Consider the following 26,996-nt stretch of genomic DNA (forward strand, 5'->3'; position numbering starts at 1 on the left):
ATATTGGTTAGTTTTGTTTTTCAACAGCATCAATTCAAATATGCGCAAAAAATATTTAAATTAATTTTCAAGACAAAACAATAAAGGTATGCGAGGGAACGGAACAATAACAAAACTCGTAAGTTTTACTTTGAACGACTATAATTACTAATTAGATTAACTATTATATTATATATATTATAATATTAGGATTCACTTGTTTGGTGCTCATTGAAGTAAAATGTTATCGAACGGATACCCCTCGACAACGCAAATACGCAATAATGATAATTAGAGACATGTTTAAAATGTTCCACTCAAAAACAATCACCTAATAGATTTCATTTTCCAGAAAACAAGACTGCCTAAGAGATGGTCAAATTATTGATCATTATCGAAGACATGTTAGTATATTAATAATAATAAAATAAAAAATAATAACAATAATAACACAAAGCAATCGCACCCCAACGTGCAACTACGTTCTGTCCACAAAAATAGTTACATAGTTTAGTAAATTATTAAACAGAACACATAGATTTTGTCGTCGTATAATTAAGTCCCCTTGTCTTTACGTTTAATTAAGCACCAACAACTATCTTTAAACTTCTCGGTGAGTTTTTTAAACAGCATAAACTGATAATTTCATTAATGTGGTTAAATAATTATCATTAATGATCCATCAATGATTCGTTAATGATATAAATTATTATTTATTATACTATGCCAGTGTATAATATAGTACGGACGCAATGTTCGGGTTATCGCCCCCGTTGTTATAATACAACACACATCATATAACTTGTCATAATAATAAATGATTTTACAATTTCGGTTACGAGCAAATGCGTCGGCGGCTAGGAGAGTAGCATATTATATTATATTTATTATTATATATTATTATTATAGTCGTGTTAAATGACGTCCGTCGTGTAAATCTTTATTGCCGCGGTATATTTACATTTAATGAATAATACATTAATACCTACATTATTATCTCGTTATAAATGGGTAAGCCTATAATCTATATACTAAACATTATTGAACACACAAGGATATAAATCGAATTACGAATCCTTACAATGAAAATCAGTATAAACAATAGTACAGCATTATGATCGTGTGATTGGAAAAAATCACTATGGCATTTACGTCCGTTATTAGAAATATCTATGAGTCATGACAATGTTATAATTATATAGTTTTGTATCCGGCACTACGAGATCCTGAGTAGGTATATTATATTGGACCAATCGCATTTTTGTTTGTAAGCATTTCCCCCCCTCCCCCTAAAGCGTTATAAATGTATTCGTTCTAGTTAGGTTACAGGCGAGTAGGTTACGCGTTGTATAAAACGCCAAAAAAGTAATATAACAAATAAATCGTAAGTAAAACAATAAAAGTAGTAATATTATATTATTATAGTACCTACAAGTATACATAGTAAACATAGAAGTAAGCAGTGGTATCCTACACCTAATTATGCGTTGTGGTCAATGTCGTTTTTACAAATTATATTATTGTATATTAATATTTTTTGTGTCTGATACCTAGTATAAAAAAACGAAACCAACCTACCGCACCACCACCAAGGACAATTGAAATGATTACTGCGTTAAGCGTGGTATTGTTTCGAACTAAAGTGCTAAACTATAATAATATAAGATGCTATATTATACTACACTACCACTGCAGATGTACGATCTGAATAAAACATTAAAGTAAAAGGATTAGGTTATCCGATGCCTACATGAAAGCAGTACATCCATCCAAGGTTCAAATTTAAATCTTAATATTAAAAAAAGATATATTATGATAGTAGGATTTACTTAAACATAAATTATAAATTATAGAAGTTAAATTTATGTACGAGTATCATCGTTACGAAGCTCATATTATACCTACATAGGAACCTATATAATGTATTGTCTTGTTTGTTTCGTAACTGATACCACGTACCGTATTTATGACAAATAAAAATCATTGTTCTACAAAAGATCTTAGTATCCCAGTATGTTTATCTCGATTCCTATATACACACCTAAGATCATATACAAAAAGTATATGACCTAACTACCTATCTAAGATACACACGATAAATTATGTTGCTATATGTTATAAACCACATATTTTAACGCAAAAAAGATACGAAATATCTGTTGAGTATAGACTATACGGTAGAAGTAGAATCGTTGGACTCTTATTGATTTAGATGGAAATTAAAGGGCGTAAATTCATATACATGTATATTATACTATTATGTATAGTTAATCGAACACATAGACGCTGCAGTCACCAGTATTTAAAAATCAATTATTACCGTTAAAAGTAATACATTTAAAAATGCTGCTTGAATAATAAAATATATCTCGTAATAACCTTAAATTCATCCGGTTATTATTGCATTTAATTTTACCCGTGGTTCAAATAACATGTTTTTGATAATTAGTGATACTAAATAAAAATTATTTACAAAATTATATTATGAATTATGATAAGGTTTTGCACTTGCAACAATGATGAGAAAAAAATAACATATAAACAAACTAGGTATAGATAAAAAATAAAAACTGTCAAATAGTTATGAACGAGATAATACATTAAAATAAAATTTAATAACCTAGGCTACTGTATTTTAACATGTAGGTAAGACTACTATTACGACTTCATAATTACAACGAAAGGCAATAGTTATTTGTACGTATCATACACATTATCTGCACGTAATGTAATAATATGCTCTTATTATAATATATAAATAGAACATATTAGGCACTATAGAAATTAAATTTTTTCGCACTATAACGTAAACCATCAGATATTTACTAAACGCGGATGCATTTAACGTGCCTATAACAATTTAAATACAAACGATAGTTGGTTCAAAAACAATTATTATTATTAATTATCGATGCGATATTATAATGTTACTTTAAAATTCGATTCATGTTATAATAGCGTAAAGATGTATTAATAATTTATATATATATAATATATGCATTAGTGGGTACTTAGAAAAGAAAAACACAAATTTTATATCTACACAATTAACATTTATCATTTTCCGCATGAAAAGCATAGTTTTTTAAGAAAAATAACCTTCGGTATTTTCTTTTACTCAAGGAAACTGTTATGTTATTATACGAAAATAGTTGTTTGAATATTATTATAGCTTTTTAATAAAATTAATACTATTTTATGTGTAGCCATATTTTATGTATTATTGCTTTCGGTATGCATCGATGACGTGCACGCGTATCTATACAATTCAAACGTATATATTTTATATTATTATAAGGTATAGTCAATATATGCAATTTCCGAGTATCATACGTTTCATCAATTGAACTACCTACATATTATATAGTAGGTACATAGTACATACACACCCAGAGCAGAAAATATACTATAATAGTTTCATGATTCCGTCTACCTATATATTACTTAGGTATGTACATATACTTTAGTAGCTCTATGTATATATAATATAAATTATATAGATACTTACTTTAGTGAATGGATAAGAAGTCGATACAAACAATATAATTTAGCGCACACGCAGTGTACCTACTCTATATCATAAAATAGACATCGACTAAATAATTTATAAATCAGGAGTGGCCAAAAATAAATACCTGTGTAATAGTATGAATGACCACAGAACGATAGCAGAGCCAAAAAATTAATCATAACATCACTACAACTATCTCAACTACTATAGATAAGATTTCACTTAGCTCTAAATATTCTTAAGTCTGTAGTAATTATATTATTATTATTATATTATATATTATAATATATTATTTTTTTTTTTTTTTTTTATTGAGTAACCCGCGGCAACATAGGCCATTGGGTGTGGGGAGGGTACTGTAGGTTTTATATTGGGTAGGTTTGGTAGGTTTTATATTGGGTAGGTTTGGTAGGTTTTATATTGGGTAGGTTGGTACACGTGTGTGTTGTGTTTGGCAGAATTTCTAATGGGGCACACGTAGGTTTCTGCCGTGCCCCGGGGTGGGGGGATGGCGGCACTTGTTCTCCGGACACCGTGACTTGCACGGAGAAAAATGCCGCCCAGTGGTCGAGGATCGAACTCGGACCGGCTGTGCCGAATCCGTCGCGTTATACCGCTCGGCCACCTCGTCCTTTTTTTGGGGTGTAAACAAAACCGCAGCAATTCACGTGACAATATTTATATAAAAATACCACTGCTATATGATATATTATGATCATGCGCGATGGGCCAACACAATATGCAGAAAATATTTGTTATTTCCTATTGAGAGCCGATTGACAACGGTTAGCAAATAATTATTATTGAAAGGACCCCCTACAACTACCTACAAAAATAATATTTTAAGAAACAATGGTTATTAGTTATAACTTGTAAGCTTATACCTCATCGGCAGAGAATAAAGAAAGAATTATATATTAATTCAAAATATATGAATACAATATCGTGTTATAATATTTCTTTAAATATTATGATGGGTGAAATATTATGATGTGATAAAAATAAGTAATACAAATGATAAAATAATATGCACATAAAACGATCAACTGATGTCTGAATGCAAACAAATACTAAAAAATAGATCAATGCGAAAATTAAAATAGTATTGGTTGACGAGTAGTGGCGAAAAAATAGTAATATAAAATAGATAAGTCAATTGAAAAACACCATTTATGGGAAAATTAATTTTAAAAAAACAAGGGATTCGCTTCTGCTAAATAGTAAGTTTTAAGTAAACTTCGTAATTCAATAGATCACTGTCACATGGATGTATTCAATTTTAAAACAATGAAAATTTATTGTATGTATATGAAGAAACGATTCTATAAACAAAAGATAAGAATAAATTCTTAAGGAAGCTAAGTATTAAAGTATACCTATCATATATTTATATATTGTAATATATTATATTTATTTTATTATTAATATTTTCTTAAATCGGCAAGTATAACTATTTTTGCCAAAATGTCACACATGATTTTATAAGTATGAGATGTGCTGTAGAATGCTATGAATAGTATAAAATTAATCGAAATATATTGGTACATACAGTGCGTACCTATATTGAAAATAATAATATACAATAAAGCCGAATAGCCGAAAAGCAATTACAACACATTATATTATTCGTTAAAATTATTTTAGAAAAAATGTTTTTTTTTTGTACGAATAATATTATAATAACATTTTGTAAAAAACAGAACAAAAATGCCAAAAAAATTTATATTAATATGATTTTTGAAATGTTATAATTGTAGTAAGGACAACTCATAAAAAACCAGATGACAAACCTTTTACATAATACGTTTAAAAGTTTTAAAAATATGGTATCAGTATAATTTTAAAAATAAACTAAAAAGTTTCATTTTCCATAAAATGCTTTAAATATTGTGTAAAATGAAATAAAAATATTTTACCTACCTAAATTTCAAGTATCTTAAGGTACTAACTATTTTTTGAATACAACAACAAAAACAATGTTGCGTCACAATTCCTATATTTTTCCGTTATTAATTTTTCCTTATTATTAAGAGGACGCAATAATCGCATGCATTGTCTCCGTCTTACAAATGTATAACATAGCAAAAACTGTTATGCGCGGGACAACTATGCTCCCTCTGTAATTTAGTTTTGGAGCAGAAAAATAAACTTTGACTTTGAGAATGGTTTCTAGTAGAACATTTTGTCTTGTTGTCTTGAACTTCTTAGTACTTTACTAAGAGGACGCTATGCGTTGTCTTCGTCTTACAAATGCACAACATGGCAAAAAACTGTATTGCGCGGGTCTATTCTCCCTCTGTATTTATAGTAGAATTACCAAAATTCCACAACGCATAAGGAAGAACTTTACCTGTGCCGTAGCGTTTTTATTATTTGGACAACATAAACGCAATTAAAGTTATTAGTTTGAGAACATTTTTTTTTTTTTTGTTTAATTATTAAAAAATATTGGTAAGTGCTTTCAAAAAAACAAACACGCTACGACACAGAAAAAGTTCATCCTTATGTATTGTGAAATTTAGGTAATTCTACTATAAATACAGAGGGAGAATAGACCCGCGCAATACAGTTTTTTGCCATGTTGTGCATTTGTAAGACGAAGACAACGCATAGCGTCCTCTTAAGTAAAGTACTAAGAAGTTCAAGACACCAAGACAAAATGTTCTACTAGAAACCATTCTCAAAGTCAAAGTTTATTTGTCTGCTCCAAAAATAAATTACACAGACAAATTAAAAACATAATTGTAAAACCAATAGGTACATTATCCATCATACATTGGTAAAAAAGATTACCAATATGCCAAAAAGTACCAAAAACGTAAAAAATCACGTTCTAAAATTCTCTTCTTTGTATCACATTAGTTATTTCACATAAGTTTTCCATGCTTTAAATTAAAAAAAAACTGAATTGGCTTGTCAAGATGCACGCAAGCCTTACTATTTCGACCGTTAGTGTTATGTATTTAATCTGCCATCAAACTAACTTATTATACCATATTATATAGATTGTAAATAATTTAGTTGTAAGTATTATAAGTGTATATTATCATATTAGGTATGTAGGTAAATATAATAATAGATAATTAAGTACTCGTATTATGATTTGACTTTTTAAATAATGTTGTATACTTTAATTTGTATTAATTGTTCAATAAAATATGATAATTTTTTATAGATTAATTTATACCGTACATTAATTGTACAGAGTGAAACAAAATGAATATCAGAGTTTCAAAGAACTTTATTGTCAAAATTTTATATCCAAAAACAGTTAATATTAATTTATTTTGTTCCCCATATTGTCTTAAATTGTTCAATACACCTACTCACCATGAGTAACCCTCACAATATCTAACCGATATTTAAGTTTATCCGAAATTTTCTCAAACATATCAGTAGATAGTTTTAAATTCAACAGCGTGTATTTAATTCATCCACATTCTAAGACAAAAGTGGTTTGAAAACCCACTATATTACTAAACCCATAAAAAAATTACGTGGAGGAATTTCAGGTGACCTGAGTTAGCCAGTGATTAAGTTAGTTATATAATATATTAATTATCTGAAGGCGCCGCATTATAAAACCGAACGTCTGCAGTAAGATATAGGTACCACAGAATAAATTATTTTTCTGTGGTTATACAATTAGGACGAGTAGATAAGACACAATGATTAGAGTTCCATCTAGAAAATCTAGAGACCGATGAACATTGGTATTATCTACTGTTCATGGATTTCCTCTCAGATTACCGTTAGTGGCAAAACAACATTTCACGTGAGTGGGAAATTTAATTCAAAGTCAATCATCATAACGTATGAATTAGGTGGTTAGAAAACGAGGATCTTCGTAGCATTTCAAACTGTATAATATGATAGAAAAGATTTGAGATTAACTGGAATATTGGTTGAATTTCTCAGGATTACTTGTGCAGGGGTCGTTTTGAACAACTTTATACAATATCATTACCTAGCTATATGAAGACATTACAATTAATAAAAATTGTTTTTGAATTAATAGTTTTAACAACGAAGATCTTTGAAACTACTATATTCGTTTTGTTACGCCCTGTGCATAATGCACTCGATTTTGTTGTGAGACCTATATAGAATTAAATAAAAAGATGTTCGGTATTTCACATAAACATGTATTCAAAAATAATAGAATATGGGTCTGATTGATCTCATACGCTGTACCTGAAAGCTATTATTTATGTCTGCAAACGCCATGTCGCCACCTGCATGCTATATTAATATTATAATATCTCCCTATCATGCGAATATATATTTGTATATCAAATATTATTTTATAAATTCAAGGTAATTATTTTAAAGTGAAAACTTGTTTATCCAGTATATTATTGTGCTTTTATAAATATAAAAAAGTTTAAATTTGAAGTAGGTATTTTTAGTATAAGGCCATAGTTGTACAAACTAATTGTCAATATTAAAAAAATCAAATTTGTAAGTATTTTTTTTAAAATCAACATTCTTCTTCAAAAAAAATTATATAATATGTTTATACAGAGTGATTCTCCGAGCATGCTCAGTGCTCACTCGCATTTGTTTCAATAATGCAGTTATTCAAATCTGATTTTTAGAATTTTTAGAATTCACAAGATTTTGAGTTATTTAACTTTGTGTGCTAACGATAATGGATTTGGAAGATATGATGGCTATGCACATGGTCGTTTGGAAATGTTAGTTAGTTAAATATTAATTTATCAACATATATAATTCATAATAATGGTCTAAATAAATATTAGAATAAATCCAATATCACATATATTTAATATTTTTGTAAAATCAATTTTAAGGACTATATCCTTAGAATAAACATTTTAATAACTGAAAAACTACTCGTTCGAATTATGAATTGGCTAGGTGCATCAACGCATCAACATTAAAAAAAAAATCCACTAAATAATTTAAAGTAAAAAGTTAGGGTTATTATATGAAAAACGGAAGTTTGTATCCTCACAGGACACTTCTTAAGTAAAACAGAAAATCTCAACAATTCTAAAATACGGTCTTTAAGTATATTTAAAAATACCAAAAATTAAAATTTTAATAAATTCATTATTAATTAAAAAGGGGGGCTGAGTGTGCTCGGTAAATCACCATTTATAGTAACTTTGGTAACAATATAATTGTTCAGTGGTAACAACAAAAATTAAAACATCTAATAGTTGAACAACGCTCATGCGAAGCGCATATATTATTATAGTAGGTACTATATTATAACACCTACCAATAAATACGGTAAATAAACACTACCTATGGATTTTACGAAACATATAAATTGTTTTAAAAGTGAAGCGTAGGTCTGCTTCTGAGCATAATACACACATACAATATACAAATATCATGTATTTATTATGTAAAATATTGACGGGGCCAGCACTCACATAATAGCATTTTAAGGTATAACACGTCAACGTTCACCTGCTATACCTATCCCGCCGCACACGTATGCATTAGATAATTATTATTTCGCGGCGACTACGGCTGTAAAAAACTTTACAACTGCAACAGAGTTTTACCGTGCAAAATCCACAAAAATGTTTTTGAGACAATAGACGACGAGGAAAGAAATCGGTTATTATTGATATTAATTGTCATTAAATTCGTCGCAGATATTATATTGTATATTAATCCTGCGACGCGCGTATAGTTGCTAATTATATATCATTGTACAGAGAGCTGGAATGTCGGTCGGTTGCGTACAATTTAATTGGGAATATGAGGAGGTGGTGATGGCAATGGTCGTTTTTTTTAATTCTATAGTAATTCGTTTGTAATAATTATGATCCATGACTAGTGCGTGGCCTAGATTTTAGACGTTGTGTGCGAATATCATACAGTCGTATTGCGCGGGTATATTTAAATTGCACGTTTCCTCCGCGAGTAAATTTCAATCGGATCGACAGTACGGCACGAAGACCATTACTCGCGTAAAAATTAAACGCCATTAATCCCCATTTACGTATTTTAATTTAAACACAGCTGTCGTGCGAAAAAAATACTGGCGGTTCGCATGCGAATAAACATTTCAAATGTACCTATGGCAACACGAGTCCGTATTGTTACATGTTTAATTTACCAAAAAAAACCTAATATAGTCCATTATATTAGGATCTCGAGGTCTATAAATTATATCAATTATATCCGACATATTGTATAGCTACATAATAATAAATATATAGAGATGATAACGATGTCTGTTGTTATCAAAACGTAATGCACGTATAAAGCCATATGGGTTAGGTATACATATTGTATATAATAAACAAACTTTACCCCAATAATACGTACAATGGCCCTATATGCCACGCATAGCTTCCAATAAATAAAAAAAACTACGCTTACTATAATATAATATAATATATTATTCTTTATTTGGCTTTATTTGTAATATGCAATAGTCATGACAGTAATATATTTAATTAATTAAATAACATTTTTCGTGAGAAAGTCAATTTCTTTTCGGAAAATCAATGATGAAAAATATATACTGATAATATATTTGTTGTTTTCATACTGACAGCCAATAATGCAAACCCAATATATTACTTATATACATATATATTATAGTATAGTTTGAATGAAAACCTATTACCGAGGCATGAGTTCAACAAAAACATTACAGAAATTGGATTATACCTGCGTATTAAATATAATTATTGACGATGGACGACGAATTACAGTAAATAAGAAAAACGGTTTTTATTTATAATATGGTCTTATTGCTTGTATTCGTTTGAAAACAAAATTTTGATTCGATATTCCCACTAATTAAAAATCGTTAATATAAAACCTATATTATAATATTATTATGTATGATATATACTATTCGTTTACGTCAAACACACGATATAACAATTTGAAGAGGACAACAAATTCGTTTAGTACTGTTATAAAAACAATAACAACCATAAAAAACGGCATTTAGACTGTAAATTGTCCATACTCCCATAGTACTTGTTAGCTTGTAATGCGTGTATGTATAGCTTATATCTATATGTAACTCGTGCGTAATATACATTATTGTTTGCTGCTTAACGACTTAATTAAACACAATTTTTAAATTATTTCCATACCCACAGACACAAATGAAACTCAGTGAAGTTCAAAAACATTTGCTCACATTCTTTGTTTAGACAATTTACGTAGCAACTAATTTCCCGTCACTAATGGTTGTTGTGTGTGTTCATACAAATTAAAAGCGTATGGAATTATTATTATCACTGTAGTCTGTAGGTAGTAGTTAATTATACATAATACAATAATAGTGAATTCTAATAATATTTGTTACATAAGGAAAAAGATTTTAACCAGAGAAAGTGAATAGAAAAATAGAATAATATTAAATAAATGGGATATAAATAAAAATTAAGTTTATACAATCAAGGAAAATTAACCATCAGGCATCAAGTATATTTGTTCTCTAAGACTTTTGTTCCGAATACAGTTATTTAAAAATGCATCTTGAAATATATTAAACTAAATTTAATCATTTTATTATTCCATTACTTGGTAAAAATTAATACCTAAGTAACTATGCAATTTTACATTAAAAACATAGACTTGTATCAACTATCAATGTTAATAGATACCTAGCAGTAGTGTAACTAGGACCTTCTGGGGAGGGAAATATATTTGTCAATAATAACATGAAAACATATATTTTTAATATAACTTAAATAATTAAGCATAACAAAATTGCAAGATTTCTTGATTTTTTTGATGCTATTAGGAAAAGTACAAGGAAAATATATACTTTAATATAATCTCGGTAAAAAAAGTCCCCGGATAAAGTCTTGTATTTGACGAAAATTATATAGAAGGTACATTTAGAAAGTTAGAAAATCAGACAGTGGAAAACGATTGAACACTATGACAACGTTTTGAAGGCAAATCAGATATTCCTAGTTTCTTAAGACCAATAGGTCAAAATATAGGAATGAGATCTTTTATATTTGAGTAAATACATTTTTTTATTTTTTTATTTTTATTTAATCAAACATACAAGATTTAAAATATTTCTAAAACTATAATATTTTTTTTTATTATAATTAATATACATATTTTAGTAATTTTTTCAGTATCTTTTCGGGAGAAGTATTTTTTATTTAATAAAACTTATTCAAAATATTTGTAAAATTATTATATATTTTTTTTTTTTCAAATATAATATTTTAATTAATTGATATTATATTTTATATATGTTTTTTTAATAATTTTTTCGTTTACTTTTTTGGTTTATCAGTTTTTTGGCTAGTTTGTCAATAATTATTTATTGCATCGACATAAAACGAAATATGACCATTTATGGTTATAGCCGCTAATCCATTAAGACTAGGCGTATAGCCTGATATAAAAAATTAATTAATTTCTTGTAAGCAATCAAATTGATGGTTCTCTTATTAAGATGGTAATTGTAATAAAATAGATCGAAGAAGACCGGGGGACGTCCAAAACAAACATGGCTTGGTGTTAGAAAAGACCTGGGGAAACTAAAACCAAATTGGAATGGAAACCTGGACCTAACTACGCAAAAGAGAAATAGAATAAATAGATTTTAGAAGCAAGGAGCGTGGATGGCTCGTAAAAGCTAAAAAAATAGAGGGTAAGTGGAAGTTGCCATGTCAATACATTATTATCCGTCAGGTCAAAAAGCTTTAAAATGTAATACATATAATATTACAAATATATTGTCCTAATACATTGTTACAATGACAGTCGAAAAATATTAAAAATACATACTTAATACACTATTATATAATTCATATTATACCTAAAATTGAATATTTATGTACTTATTTTTGATACGTATATGAGGAGCATTGTAATTTGTATATGATACAAATAAATAATCATTATTCATTACCAAAGATATAATGACGAAAACAATGATGCATAGGAGGAAGTAGTGCTACACAATACCCCTCCCCAATATTAGCGGATCAAAATGAAAAAAAAAGTAAAGTATACTAAATGACGAATTCAAGATTTTTAAATAAGTATATCATATAAAATGATACAAGGTATATAATATACAAGATAATATAACTGATCAAATAATGTGTCTAATGCTCACTGTGATATGATTATGTCATTTAGTGTGAGTCAAATGTACCTATCTAATATTTATTTATTTCAATAAACGGCATTCATTAAACAACTCAAAATAACCTTTATCAGACATCTTTACATTTATAAAAATAAATAATATGTCTGTAATAAAAACTAAAAATGGACCAAATTTTCATTTACTTTTCTACAAAAAATACCAGCAAAGGCTAACTACATAGTATTAGAATACCAAAAAAATTTAAAAATCATATTCATCAGAAAATAAAACATGATAATATTATAATAAAATATTCTGTACAATGTATAATAATATACTTATGCAATGTTAATTTCTATAGCATGTAAGCTTTTGATTTTTAAGGAAGTCTAATAAAATTCATGTTATCTCAAAAGCTACAAAAAAATCAAGCAGACCTTTTGACTCACTCTATTATTATATATTGTTTGTAAAAAAAATTAGTAATATCAACTTAGTGTGAAAATTAACAAAAAAATTTAAATTCAAAAATACTAGTACCTATGATAATATAAAGTTGATTTAGTATTAGTATTATAACATAATATTTATTTAAATTTCAGTTTCAAATTCTTGACAAAACAAATATCTGAGTTAAAAATGAAACTATTAATTTTTAAATTCTTTTGAGCCCAAGAAACCCCTTTATTTATGGATTTTAAGTCCAGTTTTTGGAGGACATATTTTGATTTTCAATTAGATATGATTATTTTAACCAATCTACCAACTGCAGTAGAACATTCTGCAGCTTATTTTAAAGGTAAACAATTGAAATACATTTTTTTTTTTATAATAACAAAAACCATTTCAAATGTACATAAATATATATTATGCATTTGAAATATAAATGGAAATATGAATAAAATTAATTTTGCACATGCCATTGATTGAGATGAGCTGACATATTTTTTTTTTAATCAAGTTATTTATAATTTATTATTAGTTAATACCAAATATTTTATTTGCATAACCTTGAATATAAATTTGTTAAATATTATGCATAAATTAAATATCTAATAAATTACTAAAATCCAAGAGTGAGCCAAAATATATTTCCTTAACTACCTGTATCTACCTATTTAAATTAAATATATCATAAGAATTATGCAAAAATCGTATAATTTACAAATTTTAACAGATACTTTAAATAATATTATAATATACATAATATAGGTAGGTAATATAAAATTATGTTTTTATATAATAATATATGAATATGATATTATGTTTATCTAAAAAGTAAACAACATGAGAATCTAACATGCAGACAATACAAGTGAATAAAATAAACTAAATATTAATATTAATACATTTTAAGGTAATATATAGGTATCTTTTTTATAAGTAACACTTTGAATACCGAGGTCATTAGCATCTGTTGACATGTTACATTGTATATTATTATTACACTAAAAATATTATATTATTATATTATTATTTTATTAAAATTTCCATTATTAGTTATTTAGCTAATAATTAAGTCAAGATCCTTTGCCTTTTGAAATTTTAAGGTATTTTTTTATGATATTTTTATCATCTAAAATATTTACAACTTTTTATTTTTTCTTTCAGTTTTATTAATTACCACATATAGGTATACATGTATATTTTGTTATATGCTATGATAATTTAAAGGATAGTATATTTTTAAAAAATCAGATGCTAATGTAGTAATTACAGTTGTTACTATGTATTTTTTTGAAACTAATCAATTATTCAAAGGCAAATCTTCAACAAAGCTAATGCCAAATTAAACCATTGATGAATAGGTATAAAGGTGAATATGTACAGTAGGTAGTTAACGCTTATTGGGCTCACATTGAGACCCGGGTATTCTAGTCTGTTAACTGAATGAGTCAATAAGGCGAAAGGTTTAAGAATGCTATATACCTACTAATTAATTAATTACTATCTATTTCAAAAATATTTTGTCGTTCGTACAGAAAAAACATGAAAAATTATAACAATAAAAAAAGAATTTTTTTCAAAAATGTTATTTTATAACTTCAAAATATGTAAAAAAAATATTTTTAAAAACTTTCTATACTTTTTGAGATGATGAGTCGAAAAATAGTATTAATTATCAAAATATATTTGATAAAATTGGGAAAAGGACTAAAAAATTAAGGAATATCCCCTTAAGAATATACATTGATCCCATTAACCAGTGTAATAAGTCCAACAGAAAAATTTTGTTTTTATGTGTTAGTATATGTGTAAATCAGAACCAGTCTATTTGAATCCAATAAGCCGAAACTACTGTGTAACATTATAATAGATGACAATAGGTATCTGCATTTAGTCAAAAAACTATTTTTTTTTAAACATGATACGCCTTTAAAAGTTTGGACTTATTAACAATTTATCTAAATCAAAAGTTTCTAAGTTTTTCTTAAATATTAAGAACTTACTGAATTAGCTAATTAAATGCTGATTTAAGTCTTTAGCATAACATTAAATTTACAATATTAGTTTACTGACTTAAAGCTAATAATGTAGACATACTGATAGGCGAAAAAAGAAATAATGTTAATTACTAACAACGGCTTAATAGTTTTGAAATTTTAATTTAACATTGTCACAAATATTAGAAATCAAAAAATCATCCTAATGGTTAATAGTTTCAAATAAATTTTAACATACATTACAACTTTGTGGTTAATAGAAGTTAAAAAGAAATGTGAATAAAATCAGTAGGTAGGTAGTTACATAAACAGGTACAAAAATAGCCTAAACTTAGAAAAAAATTCATGGAAATCTACAAACATTAAAATAAATGACCAAAGTACCAAACTAATCTCATTAAAATAATTATTTTTAATGCTAATCTACAAGAAAAATATTTGTAAAATAATGTTTAACATTTTATAATTAAATACCAATGATTAGAAGTTGGTAATTTTTTTTTTATATTAAACACTAAATATAAAATTATTAACTACATACAGACATTTTTGGTAGAAATACTATTATCCACGTTTAAACTTAAATTCTGTTTTAACAATTATTTGGTAGGACTAAAGAGGGTAAGGTTTCTTTAACCACAATTACCACCTTACGCACTTATTAACCACATAATATAATCACTGCAATAAATCACAAAAAAAAAAATAATAATACTAGGTATATCTTGAGATATACACATTTTTAAAATTAAAAATTATAATATATTATACTACTTTTGCATTACATATCATTATTCATAATATTTTGATTCATAACTGGAAGTTACAAGTCTCACTTCCATGCCATATAATATATTATATAAGATATCTGATATGTTATAATTTAGAACTAGGATATTTTATCCAAATCTAACGTTATTGGTTAATTTAGTATAAAAACATCAAACATGTATAAAGCCAAAGATAAAACACTTATCATTAAATATATTAATATCTATAATTACCCATACTATTATCATGTTGGTATCTACAATCTACATGCTTATGCATATTACATTACTAATCAAAAAGTAAATATAGGCAGATATTTAATCTACAAAAAAATTTCTTACCTGGATGAAGTATCACTGAAATTCCCGCCATCCAGTAACCGAACTTTGGCAAATAACACAGCATTGACAAATGGGACGGCTGTTAAATCTTCAAGGCAAAGATTAACAGTAAACTTGTATCGTTTCTTCTTCACCATGAATGACATTTTGACCCTGCACATGCGTGATAATGTTAGTAAAGCCAATACAATTTGAACAATCACACATTTCATATGTAATATATCACAACTTGTTATACAGATCAATCAAACTAAATGTATGTATACCTACTAATAATAAGATTTAGTGACAATGAGGGGGGAAATCAGAATGCATATTTTCCAAATTACAACTATTAATCATATTGTTGACGAATGTGTGTACTGTGTATGTGTCTACGTGTTTATATGTGTGTGTACAACTATGTGCAATGTACAACAAACATTGTAATGTAAAAAAATAAAACTGACAATATTGACCAGTGATAACAAGTCTGCGAGACCAGTAAAGTTTATGACGTAGGTAAGTATAATACCTGCAGGAGCGTCAGTGGATTATTTACTCGTTAAGCAGCATAGAGTTCAAATTCTGGAGGTTTCTTAACACAAGAAGAACAAACACACTGCAACACTCGTTTAGAATGTGATAAATGTAAAAAAATGACTCGACGGTTCCCTCCCGAGGACACAAAACGGAAAGAAAACTAATGTGAAAATTAAAAAATGCAAAATTTTTACCTAACGACCGACGACGTGCGATTTTGCGACTACAGCATAAATACACACTTACATTTCACTGATACATATTATGTGCAACGTACATTATATATACATATATAATATATATATATAATATGTATAAATATATAATATGTATAATATATTATATATTTTATTGCTATTTAGATCCCTACGGGAAAGTCGACGTCGCCGTCGGGGCAAAACAATAACACTTGACAACAAATAACAATATCGGACGGAAGGCAACGACTGAGACAGAGACACCGCCGCCGCCGCCTATCATATGTTTTTTAATGCGCGCGCCAACGCCATCTATCCGCCGAGTTTCGCTCACGTTGCTTATTGCTTATATAATATTATTTTGGCGCGCTGCCAAGCAGGACGTATAGGACGTATCAATTATCATATTATAATATCTTAGACACACGTCTATTATACTATGTACGTCCGTACAGACGGCATATACATAATTTTATTAATATGATAATATTGTCAATTTATAGGCAATAGGCATATACATGAATACATGAAATACGAATACTTAAAATATAGAATATTAGAATAGTCTTCACGGGCAAAGAAATGGAATTATAGGCGATAGTAGAGAGCTCTCTCTCGAATCCGGCGGCCAACGTTGTTGGAAAAGATAGCACACAATTTAGTCCATCTATTATCACGTTAATACTGGATGAGAGAGGCGTAAATATGGTATAAATCTGGGGGAGTCTAGAAATATAAATTAACATGTATTAACATAATTTATTATACTTACTAAGTCAAGTTGGGAAATATTTGTTGGACTTCGGGGATGTTTTAAGGGACTGAGCCCCACAAGTCCTACCCTCCAATTTATGTCTATGCCTCTATGGAGAAAGGGGATCTTTTCTGTATACCACGTCAGTGATGCCCGCGTTGCTACTCGTTCGCTGCGCTGCGCTCGGACAAAAATATCAAAAATATCCCTCGTCTAACGTCTTGTTATGCAACAACACCTTAATTGTATAACGACTATTAAATTTAAGTAGTGGTATTATACGTATAACACGTATAATACGTATTAAGTGTAGATATAGGTACGGTAGTCCGAGCGCAGCGCAGCAAGCGAGTGTCAACGCGGAAATCACTGATGTCCCCCCCCCCCTTCCCCCCCAAAAAAAAAGATTGTCCCGTAAAGAAGGAAATGGTAGACGTATTATGTATAACAGAAAATATCCGAGAAAGGAAGATTTTTAACAACAAACTACAAAGAGAACAACAATCTTAGAAAAAATAGCGTTTTAGCCTAGGTACCTACACTTTAGATCCCATCATATATTCACTGCACAGGTATTAAATATCTATTTCTAACAATGTTGGCAACCTATAGCAGGGTATGCGTAATTGGGACGCGCTGCAGTTCGCCAGTTCATATATATTAATATGTCTATAATGATAGGTGTGATTAAAACGTCACCGTGACGCATCGTAGACAATACTATATTAGGTACTATAAACTCCTCTCATGACACTTTCCAACTCTACTATACCTCACACAGTGTCTCACTCAAATCATATTTTACTCTTCAAACTTATGTAATATGGTGTGAAGATGAATGCCTAGAGCCTTGATCCTACTCCAATTTGCACTCCATAAAAGTAATCCTAAACCATTGGCGCAAATTACAAGAGTGCTTATACTTCTTAGCACCCTGCATTTTAATGCTAGCACCCCGAATCTCCTGAAAATATTGTATCTAATTCAAACTTTTTACAAATGTTAAGAAAGTTATATTTTACAATAAGCTAAAAAGAATTAAATTTCCCACAAATGCACATTCCTATACAATTCTGCAAGGCTGGGTATTAACGAGTTAAAAAGTTAAAGTTAAGTTAAAAAGTTAATTTTATATTTAATTTATTTTGTTTATTAATTTTATTATATTTCACTATTTCAGTCAATTTCGTTTTCATGTCAAAAAATATTTACCGTGAATTGTTTAAAGTAAAACATGATAATTATTCGAATCTAACTAATATGGAAATACTGTATTAAGTATAAACACTATAGTCTATAATTTAGTTTTGGGTTGGAAAAAAATTAAGTACTCTAGCGTAGTATAAAAAAATTAACTTTTTTTTAACTTAATAAAAAGTTAACAAAAAGTGTGTATTAACTTTTAACTTAACTGAGTTAACCTATAGTTAAATTAACTTTTAACTTTTAACTTTTTGTCATTGATGCATATTAACTTAACTTAACTGAGTTAAAAAAATCATTAACTTGCCCAGCCTTGCAATTCTGGTTTAAATCCTTAATTTATATAGTTTTTTTAATAGAAATATCATATTATGTAACGGTTATAAGAAGGAGTATCAATATATATGACTAATATGAGGCGAGTATGAGGGGCCAAACCACTCACGGCTTTGCTTCCGGATACATAGACCAAGAATTTAAAAATTACAATAAATATTTTTAAATGTACCATAAAACACACAAATATTATTATTATTTTTGAATTACAAATAGGAGCGTGATACAGCTTTTTGAAAAAACCAGTGAACTTCGCACCCCCTTGCCGCCAGTGGTAATCCCGGAGCAGAGTCGCACCTTCGGACGCCACCGATTCCGCAGCACCAATAGTCTTGGCTCACTCGGAAGTTCGCTCGCCGTCTACCGTTGTCGCTCCCGCGGCCAGGCCTCACCATCCGTCATGGTCGTCATCATGTGCCCGTGGAATGCAGGATCGGCTGAGAGAACGTTGTAGAAGGGACCTGTGGTCTAAAACTTACTATAGACCCACGTCAGTGTGACGGCGCCCGCTACGCCATCTTGAGGCAGGCGTGTTCTATGGGGTAAATTTTTAAATTCTTAATAGGTGGCCGCGGCATTTGTATAGGTGCTTCAGATGTCATAACATGTATTTTTTCGTTTTTTCGTATAATAAATTAATTTTTCCATCAGAGGTTTAAAATTGTATTAAAATATTTAAGAATTATATGAAATACTAGCTGAATAATCCGGCGTTGCCCGGGAAAAAAATGTGATTAATTAAATCCTTTTAGGTGTAATTCGCTGTGGCCGCTGTGCATATGGTAGCAAAATCATATTATATTTTAATTTTTAGCCATCCCGCGTGGAGTTTCCCGTGCAGAGTCTCGCGTATGGCTATGCGAACAGTATTTATCAAGTAAGCAATCTACCTGCGTTAGATTGCAGACACAGTGAAGTAGATGATAAAATATAGCCTATAGCTTTCTAGTTGAAAAAAAAATTTATACAGTGTACCAAAATATTATTGAACTCATAGTTGATCATCCTAGATTTTAAGGAGTATTTAATATTTATACATATATTAATATATTTTGGAAGTTATTTTCCTTCCTAGGTGATTTTTTTCATTTTTACCACTTTTAACCTTTTTAACTCTTGTAGGGGTTGCATTTTGAAAAATCCTATCTTAGGGGTTTTTTGCATCATCATAAAATGAAACTACTGACTAAATTTCATACTTATAGCTTCAGTGGTTCCGCCTAGGTAATTTTTTTCACTTTTACCGCTTTTACCCCTTTTAATCCCTGTAGGGGTTACATTTTGAAAAATCCTTTCTTAGTGGGTGTCTACATCACAAAACAAAACTACTGTACATATTTCATTATACTCATAGCTTCAGCGCTTCCGGCTAGGCGATGATGAATCACTCAGGACAAGTAATTTTATATATATATATATATAGATAGATAGATAGATAAAATACTTTCAATAATAATAAATGTATAACTATACAAAAATCTAATTAAGTTAGATTCGAATGCGGAATTAATTAAATGCAACGCGTCGATACAGCCGAGAGTCGTGACTATTTGGACGAGGGCTGTACGAGACTATTATTATACTTCTTTTGAAGTGATAATACTTAATGGTGTACCTAATGGCTAATACCTAACTATTAGAGGTCTGCACGGGCTAATAATTTACAGCCCGGTAATATTTTTTGACGGCCCGGCCCGACCCGCGAATAGTTTTAGGCGCGTAAACCCAGCAATGTTTGGTCCATTTTTTTTCTTAAACAGCCCAGCCAGGATGTATCTTAAAGATTTTTTTATAAAAAATGATAAAATAGTTTAGGTACCAGGTAAGTAACTGTTTTAATTTACATAACTTTCAAAGGTCGTATTCAAGATTGCACCAACACGTTGAACATAAAAAATACTAACATCCAAAAAATATTCCGGCCCGGATTTGATTTAAGAAAAGTCCAGCCCGGCCCGGTCCGTAACTTTTGTTCAAAAAAACGTCCGGCTTTGCAAAGGTCTTGCATTTTATAGAATCCGGTCTGGGTAAGCCCGGCCCGTGCAGGTCTTTACTCTTTACTAACTATATTCTATAAATAGTTCTATCACACCTACTATGTGTATTGTTGTTTTTACTATTAAGATTTATGGGTAGGTACTATATAGGTATTATACTCGCTTAATTATTGTGAATTCGTGAAGAATGAAGATAGGACGCAAGTATACGCAACTTATCATTTTCCCAGTTGTGGTGAATCATTAATTTATTTAATAATTTAAATGTTAAGAAAATAATGTCTTATTCTAAAATAAATCAATTTCGGATATCGGATTCTTTCCTAACTTGGAAAGAAATAATATTAAAATCATTAGACAATGTGCGGAGAATCTTATTAAATTATATTTAAAATGTTAATATTTTTATTTAATTTAATGAATTTATTATACTGCTTAACATTGCTTAACATATTATACTGGCATAAATGCTCACATTTAATATATTAACATTGTGTATACAAATTAAATATATATTTGCATATATTGATATGTGCCAATATCTACTCATTACGTCATAAACAATAATACAATTCGAGAAAAAAATGCAAATGTAATAAATTACAAAATACCAATATCTTTTAAAGTGTTTATTAAAATATCCACAATTTTATATTCTAAGCTAAGCATTGGATAAAATTCTGGTTTTACAATGATATAACGATGTGTGCTTTTTTTGTACATGTACCTACTTATATGTAGCTCCATTTTCTAGTAGTAAAACGTATGTAAATGTGTCATTCTTATATACCTACTGAACACTGGCTACTCTCTATACTCTGTATAGATCATTAATGTCCTCTACTTGGTATTTTATGCAGGACATTTTTCGAAATCATCAATTGTTTCTACATATTAATAATCAATTTACATATTGATAGCATTTCACAATAATACTAATATTTTACAATATATCATTTATATTTCATAGGATTGTTTTAATTATCGATTATATTGTATAGGTATTATAATTGAATTGTATATAATATATAAACACCTCCAAGATCCGACCAACACCAATATTCAATATTTTAAACAACGTTAAACAATGACGTTTTATTCTGTTATAGCTAATTATGAAATCTAACATTTTTGTTTGTGTCACTTTAAACCACATATAAAAAATCTTTGTTTGAACCACTTTATTAACACTTTAAAATTACTGTTTGTCTATACACAATAAAATATTGTTTATTTGTTTCTTATGTTTTATATTATCTTTATATTTATTTCAACAAAATAATGAGCCTTTTATTTTACCATTAAACATGCTTCTACGAGTTGTTAACCAACAATATTTTCGTTACGTACCAAATCTCATTAAAATGTATTAAGGTTTTTGTCACGTGAAAGTATAAGTTTACCGGTGTGGACGTGTGGTGATTCTTATAGTCTTATGAAATATAAACGGAGGTTTAAAAACAAGGCTGATGCTTTTCAATAATAAAAATATTTTGCAATAATTAATAAATATTTAAATACTACTTTTAGACTAATTAGTTAATTAGTACCTATAAGGCAATAGGTAACTACTTTTTCGATTGTTTGTGGTATTATTAGTATTTAAGATTATAAAATAATGACCTGTTATTATTGATGTATGATGTACCTACCTAAGAGCAACATTATAGCTCTATTATAGTATTCTTTAAAGATATCGACTTAATAGATAATACATAATACCAAGGCCGTATCTTAGCCCCCCCCCCCCCCCAAAAAAAAAAAAAATTTCTTCAAAATGTGTTATTTTTAAACAAATATCAAAACCTAAATTCAATAAAATTACAATATACATGTCTTGGACCCCTCCCCCCCCCAAAAAAATTTCCGGATACGGCCTTGTTTAATACATTATCTTTGCATGACCCACTAGTCCCACTATCTTTATTTTTATTCGATCGACTATTGCAATATTGTGAATTTACAATTTTTATGAAGTCGTTATTATATAATAATCTAAAGTAGTAGTTACACGTTAGGTTAAGTTAGGTTTCTTTATTTGAAAATGTCAATATGTATGTCACCAAGAATGAGTAAAACGTAGAAACTATTTTGTGCACTTGTTTTTTACACAAATATTTTGTTCAAGTTCAATAAGATAATAATGTATATTATTATGATATCTATAAATAGTGCATTATCTAACCTACTGAGTCAATATTCTACGGATTAAAATATTTAGAAGCATGATAATGTTGACATTTTTTCAAGGCATGTTTATAGAGTCTATGCAATTTAGAAGTCTAAATCTTAGATCATATTCAATGGATAGAGATTAGTCATACAAACAATTTATGAAGCCAACATAACTGTATGACCTCAGTGATATGCGAAGCGCGTGGTCTCTTATCTTTAATGTTTGGCGCAGATTGATTTATATAAGCAGTCGCACAAGCGTAGATGTCACAGGTCCTATAGTTCCTATCATAGACCTATTAACTAAAGTTTTAGTACCCGTTAGTACCCGTAGTATACCCGTTTTCAAAAGAGAACATATCGTTCGGCGACCAATTTATGTCCGGCAGCGCGCATCCCCTCCAATTTCGCAAATGCATTTTGTCTATGTTGCGCGTGGGCCAGAGAGAAAACAAATAGTGCGCTGACATCCTCTTAATATGTTTTTGTTGACAAAAAAAAAACCTTACAAAAAATCGGTCAGAAATAAAAAACTCATGTCCAGCCCAAAAACGTATTTATAATAAAAAAAACTAAAATAAGACATAAACAGGGCCACATTTAAGGGGGGCGCTGGGTACAACTGCCCCGGGCGCCAGTATTTTGGGGGCGCCAACATTTTTTGGTCAGAAATTTGTTTACTTGTGAATTATTAAAATTTTATAATTTTAATTATTTTAATAACAGTATTATATAATATAATTTAATAAAATAGTATTATGCTGTTTGAAATGTATTATTCAAATAACCAATGTATTTATAGCAATATAGCTATCAGCAATCGTTAATTATTAATATACCCACGAACTAAGACATCTTAGTCCGTGAATATACCTAGTAACAGTTCCCAAATTTTTTGTGATTATGTCAATAGACATCAGTTATTTATAATAATACGAGCAATACGGCGTATTTTGCTATCGTGTGCGGCGTGCTATTTTATAACACAATTATTATTTATTACTTATTACGTCTTGTAAGTAAGGCTGGGATATTGATGCAAATTCTTAAGGCATCTTTTTTTCTGATGTTTTGTAACGTTGATCTGTAAGTATAAAAAGTGTTTTTGGTGATACTGATTATTTTTATTTTGCATTTTCTTAGTTTTTAGAGCATTTTTCACAATTTCTTAATAAAATGAACGAAAAATTATTGCAATTCACAAGAAACTTTCGGCAAACTGCCGACGGTACGAATAATAAATTATATATAGTATCATATATTCATATATTTCATCAAAGCTAGGTTTTTCACGTGTGTGAAGTTGCCCTCCCCCCCCCATATCGGCCGAATCAATCCGGACCAATTGTAAGTTAAAGATATTTATTTGTAAGTATTTATAAGTTGGTTTTCAGAGTTTGCAAGTTAAACCCCTACCCTCTGGTGAATTTCCAAAAATCCGTCCCAGCCCCCCCCCCCTCATTTCGAGAAGAAAAATTTAAATTTTATATTATATAGTTACATTATAAAATACTATATGAATACAAAAAAATATAAAATATTAATTTGTATAGTTTTATATAATTTTATTTTATTTATTCATGAATTACCTACTTAAATATATTTAAAAAAACAACTTATATGGTGAGTACTGAGGGCGCACACGAATTGCGTACCAAAACAGGTAAACGAACCTTTTTGAACGAATTGCGTCCCGGACGCAATTCGTGTTACCTTTTTATCTACAGTTGAGTGGTTCTTAAAATGACATTGAAATAATAAAGATATGTCTGTGAAAACATAATATCGTATATAATAAATTGTCATATTCACATATTTTTAACAAATTTAAATTGTAAAATCATAATATCATATGGTCATATTCACATATTTTTAAAAAAATTATTAGATTTATAAGTCATAGGTTAATATCAAAAGTATTGATTTAATTTTGTCTGTATTTATATTTATTGGGTAATATGTTAACATAATCTTTAATCGTGATTTCATTATTATTTAATTGATTTATTTTATTTTCTATAAATTGTATTTTTTCCCTTATTGGTTTTCTTGGTACTCGTCGTTTTTCAAGACTACTTCTTATCAATATTGTTGTATCGGTTTGCATATATTTTTTAGTTTTCATATAATAATAATATTTGTGATAAATATTTAAATTGTTAAAAAATTTTAATAAATTTGGAAACCACTAAAAAATACCTTAAGGCAAAAAGTAACATGAATTGCGTCCGGGACGCAATTCGTTCAAAAAGGTTCGTTTACCTGACTTGGTACGCAATTCGTGTGCACCGAGTACTGAATTATAAGCAAGGTTTAAGTGACATAAATTCAAATGTATCTTTGCGGAGAGAAGATCAAGCAATTACTAAACAATATTTTTGAAAAAAAGATCACATTGTAAAACAAATATTCTTTTCTTTGCTCAAAATCTAAAAGGTTAATGAGGATCTATCTCAAATATTTTCCGTGGGTAGGCCCATTAGGGGGGAGCAATTTTTTTTCACCGGGGCTTAGGGAGCGCAAATTTTTATTTGCACCGGCGCGCAAAATGTCTAAATGCGGCACTGGGCATAAGTACTGATTATGTTTTATAGATCATACAAAGGGGTTAATGTGGTCGCCAGTCGGTATAGTACTTGGTACAGAACATTATTTTTGGGTCTCAACTAAGAAAAATGTTTAACACGCCACTATGGCAAGAATATGTAAATAAGTTTTGTTATTTGTTTGTAATGTGAACGCATTGATTAATTAATAATAAATATAATTAAGAGGACGTCACACCCGCATGTGTAGTCTCCACTTTCCGTCTTAAACACGTAACGACATAGACGACATAGACGACAATACGACATAGACAAAACGCGTTTACGCAGTCCGAGTATAACTCGCTCAATTTTGGTGTTAAAATAAAAACAACTATTACAAAATTAAAAGATGACAATATTTTGGGGGACAAGACGTTGAGTTTTTCTTAAAAAATTTAAATTTGAAAAAGTTAAAGGTATTTTAAAAATGTTGAAATTTTTGCTATTTCTAAACGATATAATGAACGTTATATTGAGTAGGTATAATGGAAAAAACGCAACGACTTACCCACAAAAATATTGTCACAATTCAATTTTATAAAAGGTATTTTTACTCTAGAACCAAAATTGAGCGATTTATACTCAGACAGTCAGACTGCGTGAACGCGTTTTGTGTACATCGTACGTGAGTAAGACAGAGACAACTCATGTGGGTGTGGCGTCCTCTGAATTATATTTAATAAATGGTGAACGTCAACAATCGTACTGTCGAATAATAAATAAAATAAAAAATATTTTTTTGAATTCATTTCTTAGGAGGTTTCAACAACTTCACCGCGTTTTAATACTTATTATGCGAGTAAAACATATTAATAAAATCATCGTAATTTGTTCACTCTAAAATCAATAAAATTGTATAATTAAATGTAATTGCTCTTGTTTTATGATATTAGCACATATTAATTTTGGATTCTGAGCGGAGCGATTTTTTTTTTTTTTTTTTTTGATTTTTTTGTGTCATCACCTTTTAGGACAGTAAAAATGCTTGGATTTTCTTCAACAGTAACTTTTCTGATAGGAAAGTGAATCTAGTTGGTACTTTGAGGGGTCAAAAGTAAAAATTTCCCAGTAGTTTTCAAAAGCGACGTGAAAAACAAAAGAAAAACGG

The 26,996-nt window shown here is 28.9% G+C and overlaps 1 protein-coding gene across 4 annotated transcripts in view; it reads right to left on the reverse strand.

Annotated features, from left to right (window-relative positions):
• The window catches only part of LOC132942368 (early estrogen-induced gene 1 protein), a 30,945-nt gene extending 13,870 nt beyond the window's left edge, over nucleotides 1-17,075 (reverse strand). For all 4 annotated transcript variants that reach the window (XM_061010687.1, XM_061010686.1, XM_061010684.1 and 1 more), the window contains exons 1-2: nucleotides 16,631-17,075; nucleotides 16,117-16,269 (exon numbers count right to left, since the gene is read on the reverse strand). In XM_061010687.1, the coding sequence (XP_060866670.1) occupies nucleotides 16,117-16,262 (146 nt within the window). In that variant the 5' untranslated portion in view covers nucleotides 16,263-16,269; nucleotides 16,631-17,075. The remainder of the gene's footprint in view (nucleotides 1-16,116; nucleotides 16,270-16,630) is intronic.
• Nucleotides 17,076-26,996: the final 9,921 nt, after the last annotated feature.

Source organism: Metopolophium dirhodum, chromosome 4 (genome assembly GCF_019925205.1).
Source record: "Metopolophium dirhodum isolate CAU chromosome 4, ASM1992520v1, whole genome shotgun sequence".
In the NCBI taxonomy this organism is placed as follows: Eukaryota; Metazoa; Arthropoda; class Insecta; order Hemiptera; family Aphididae; genus Metopolophium; species Metopolophium dirhodum.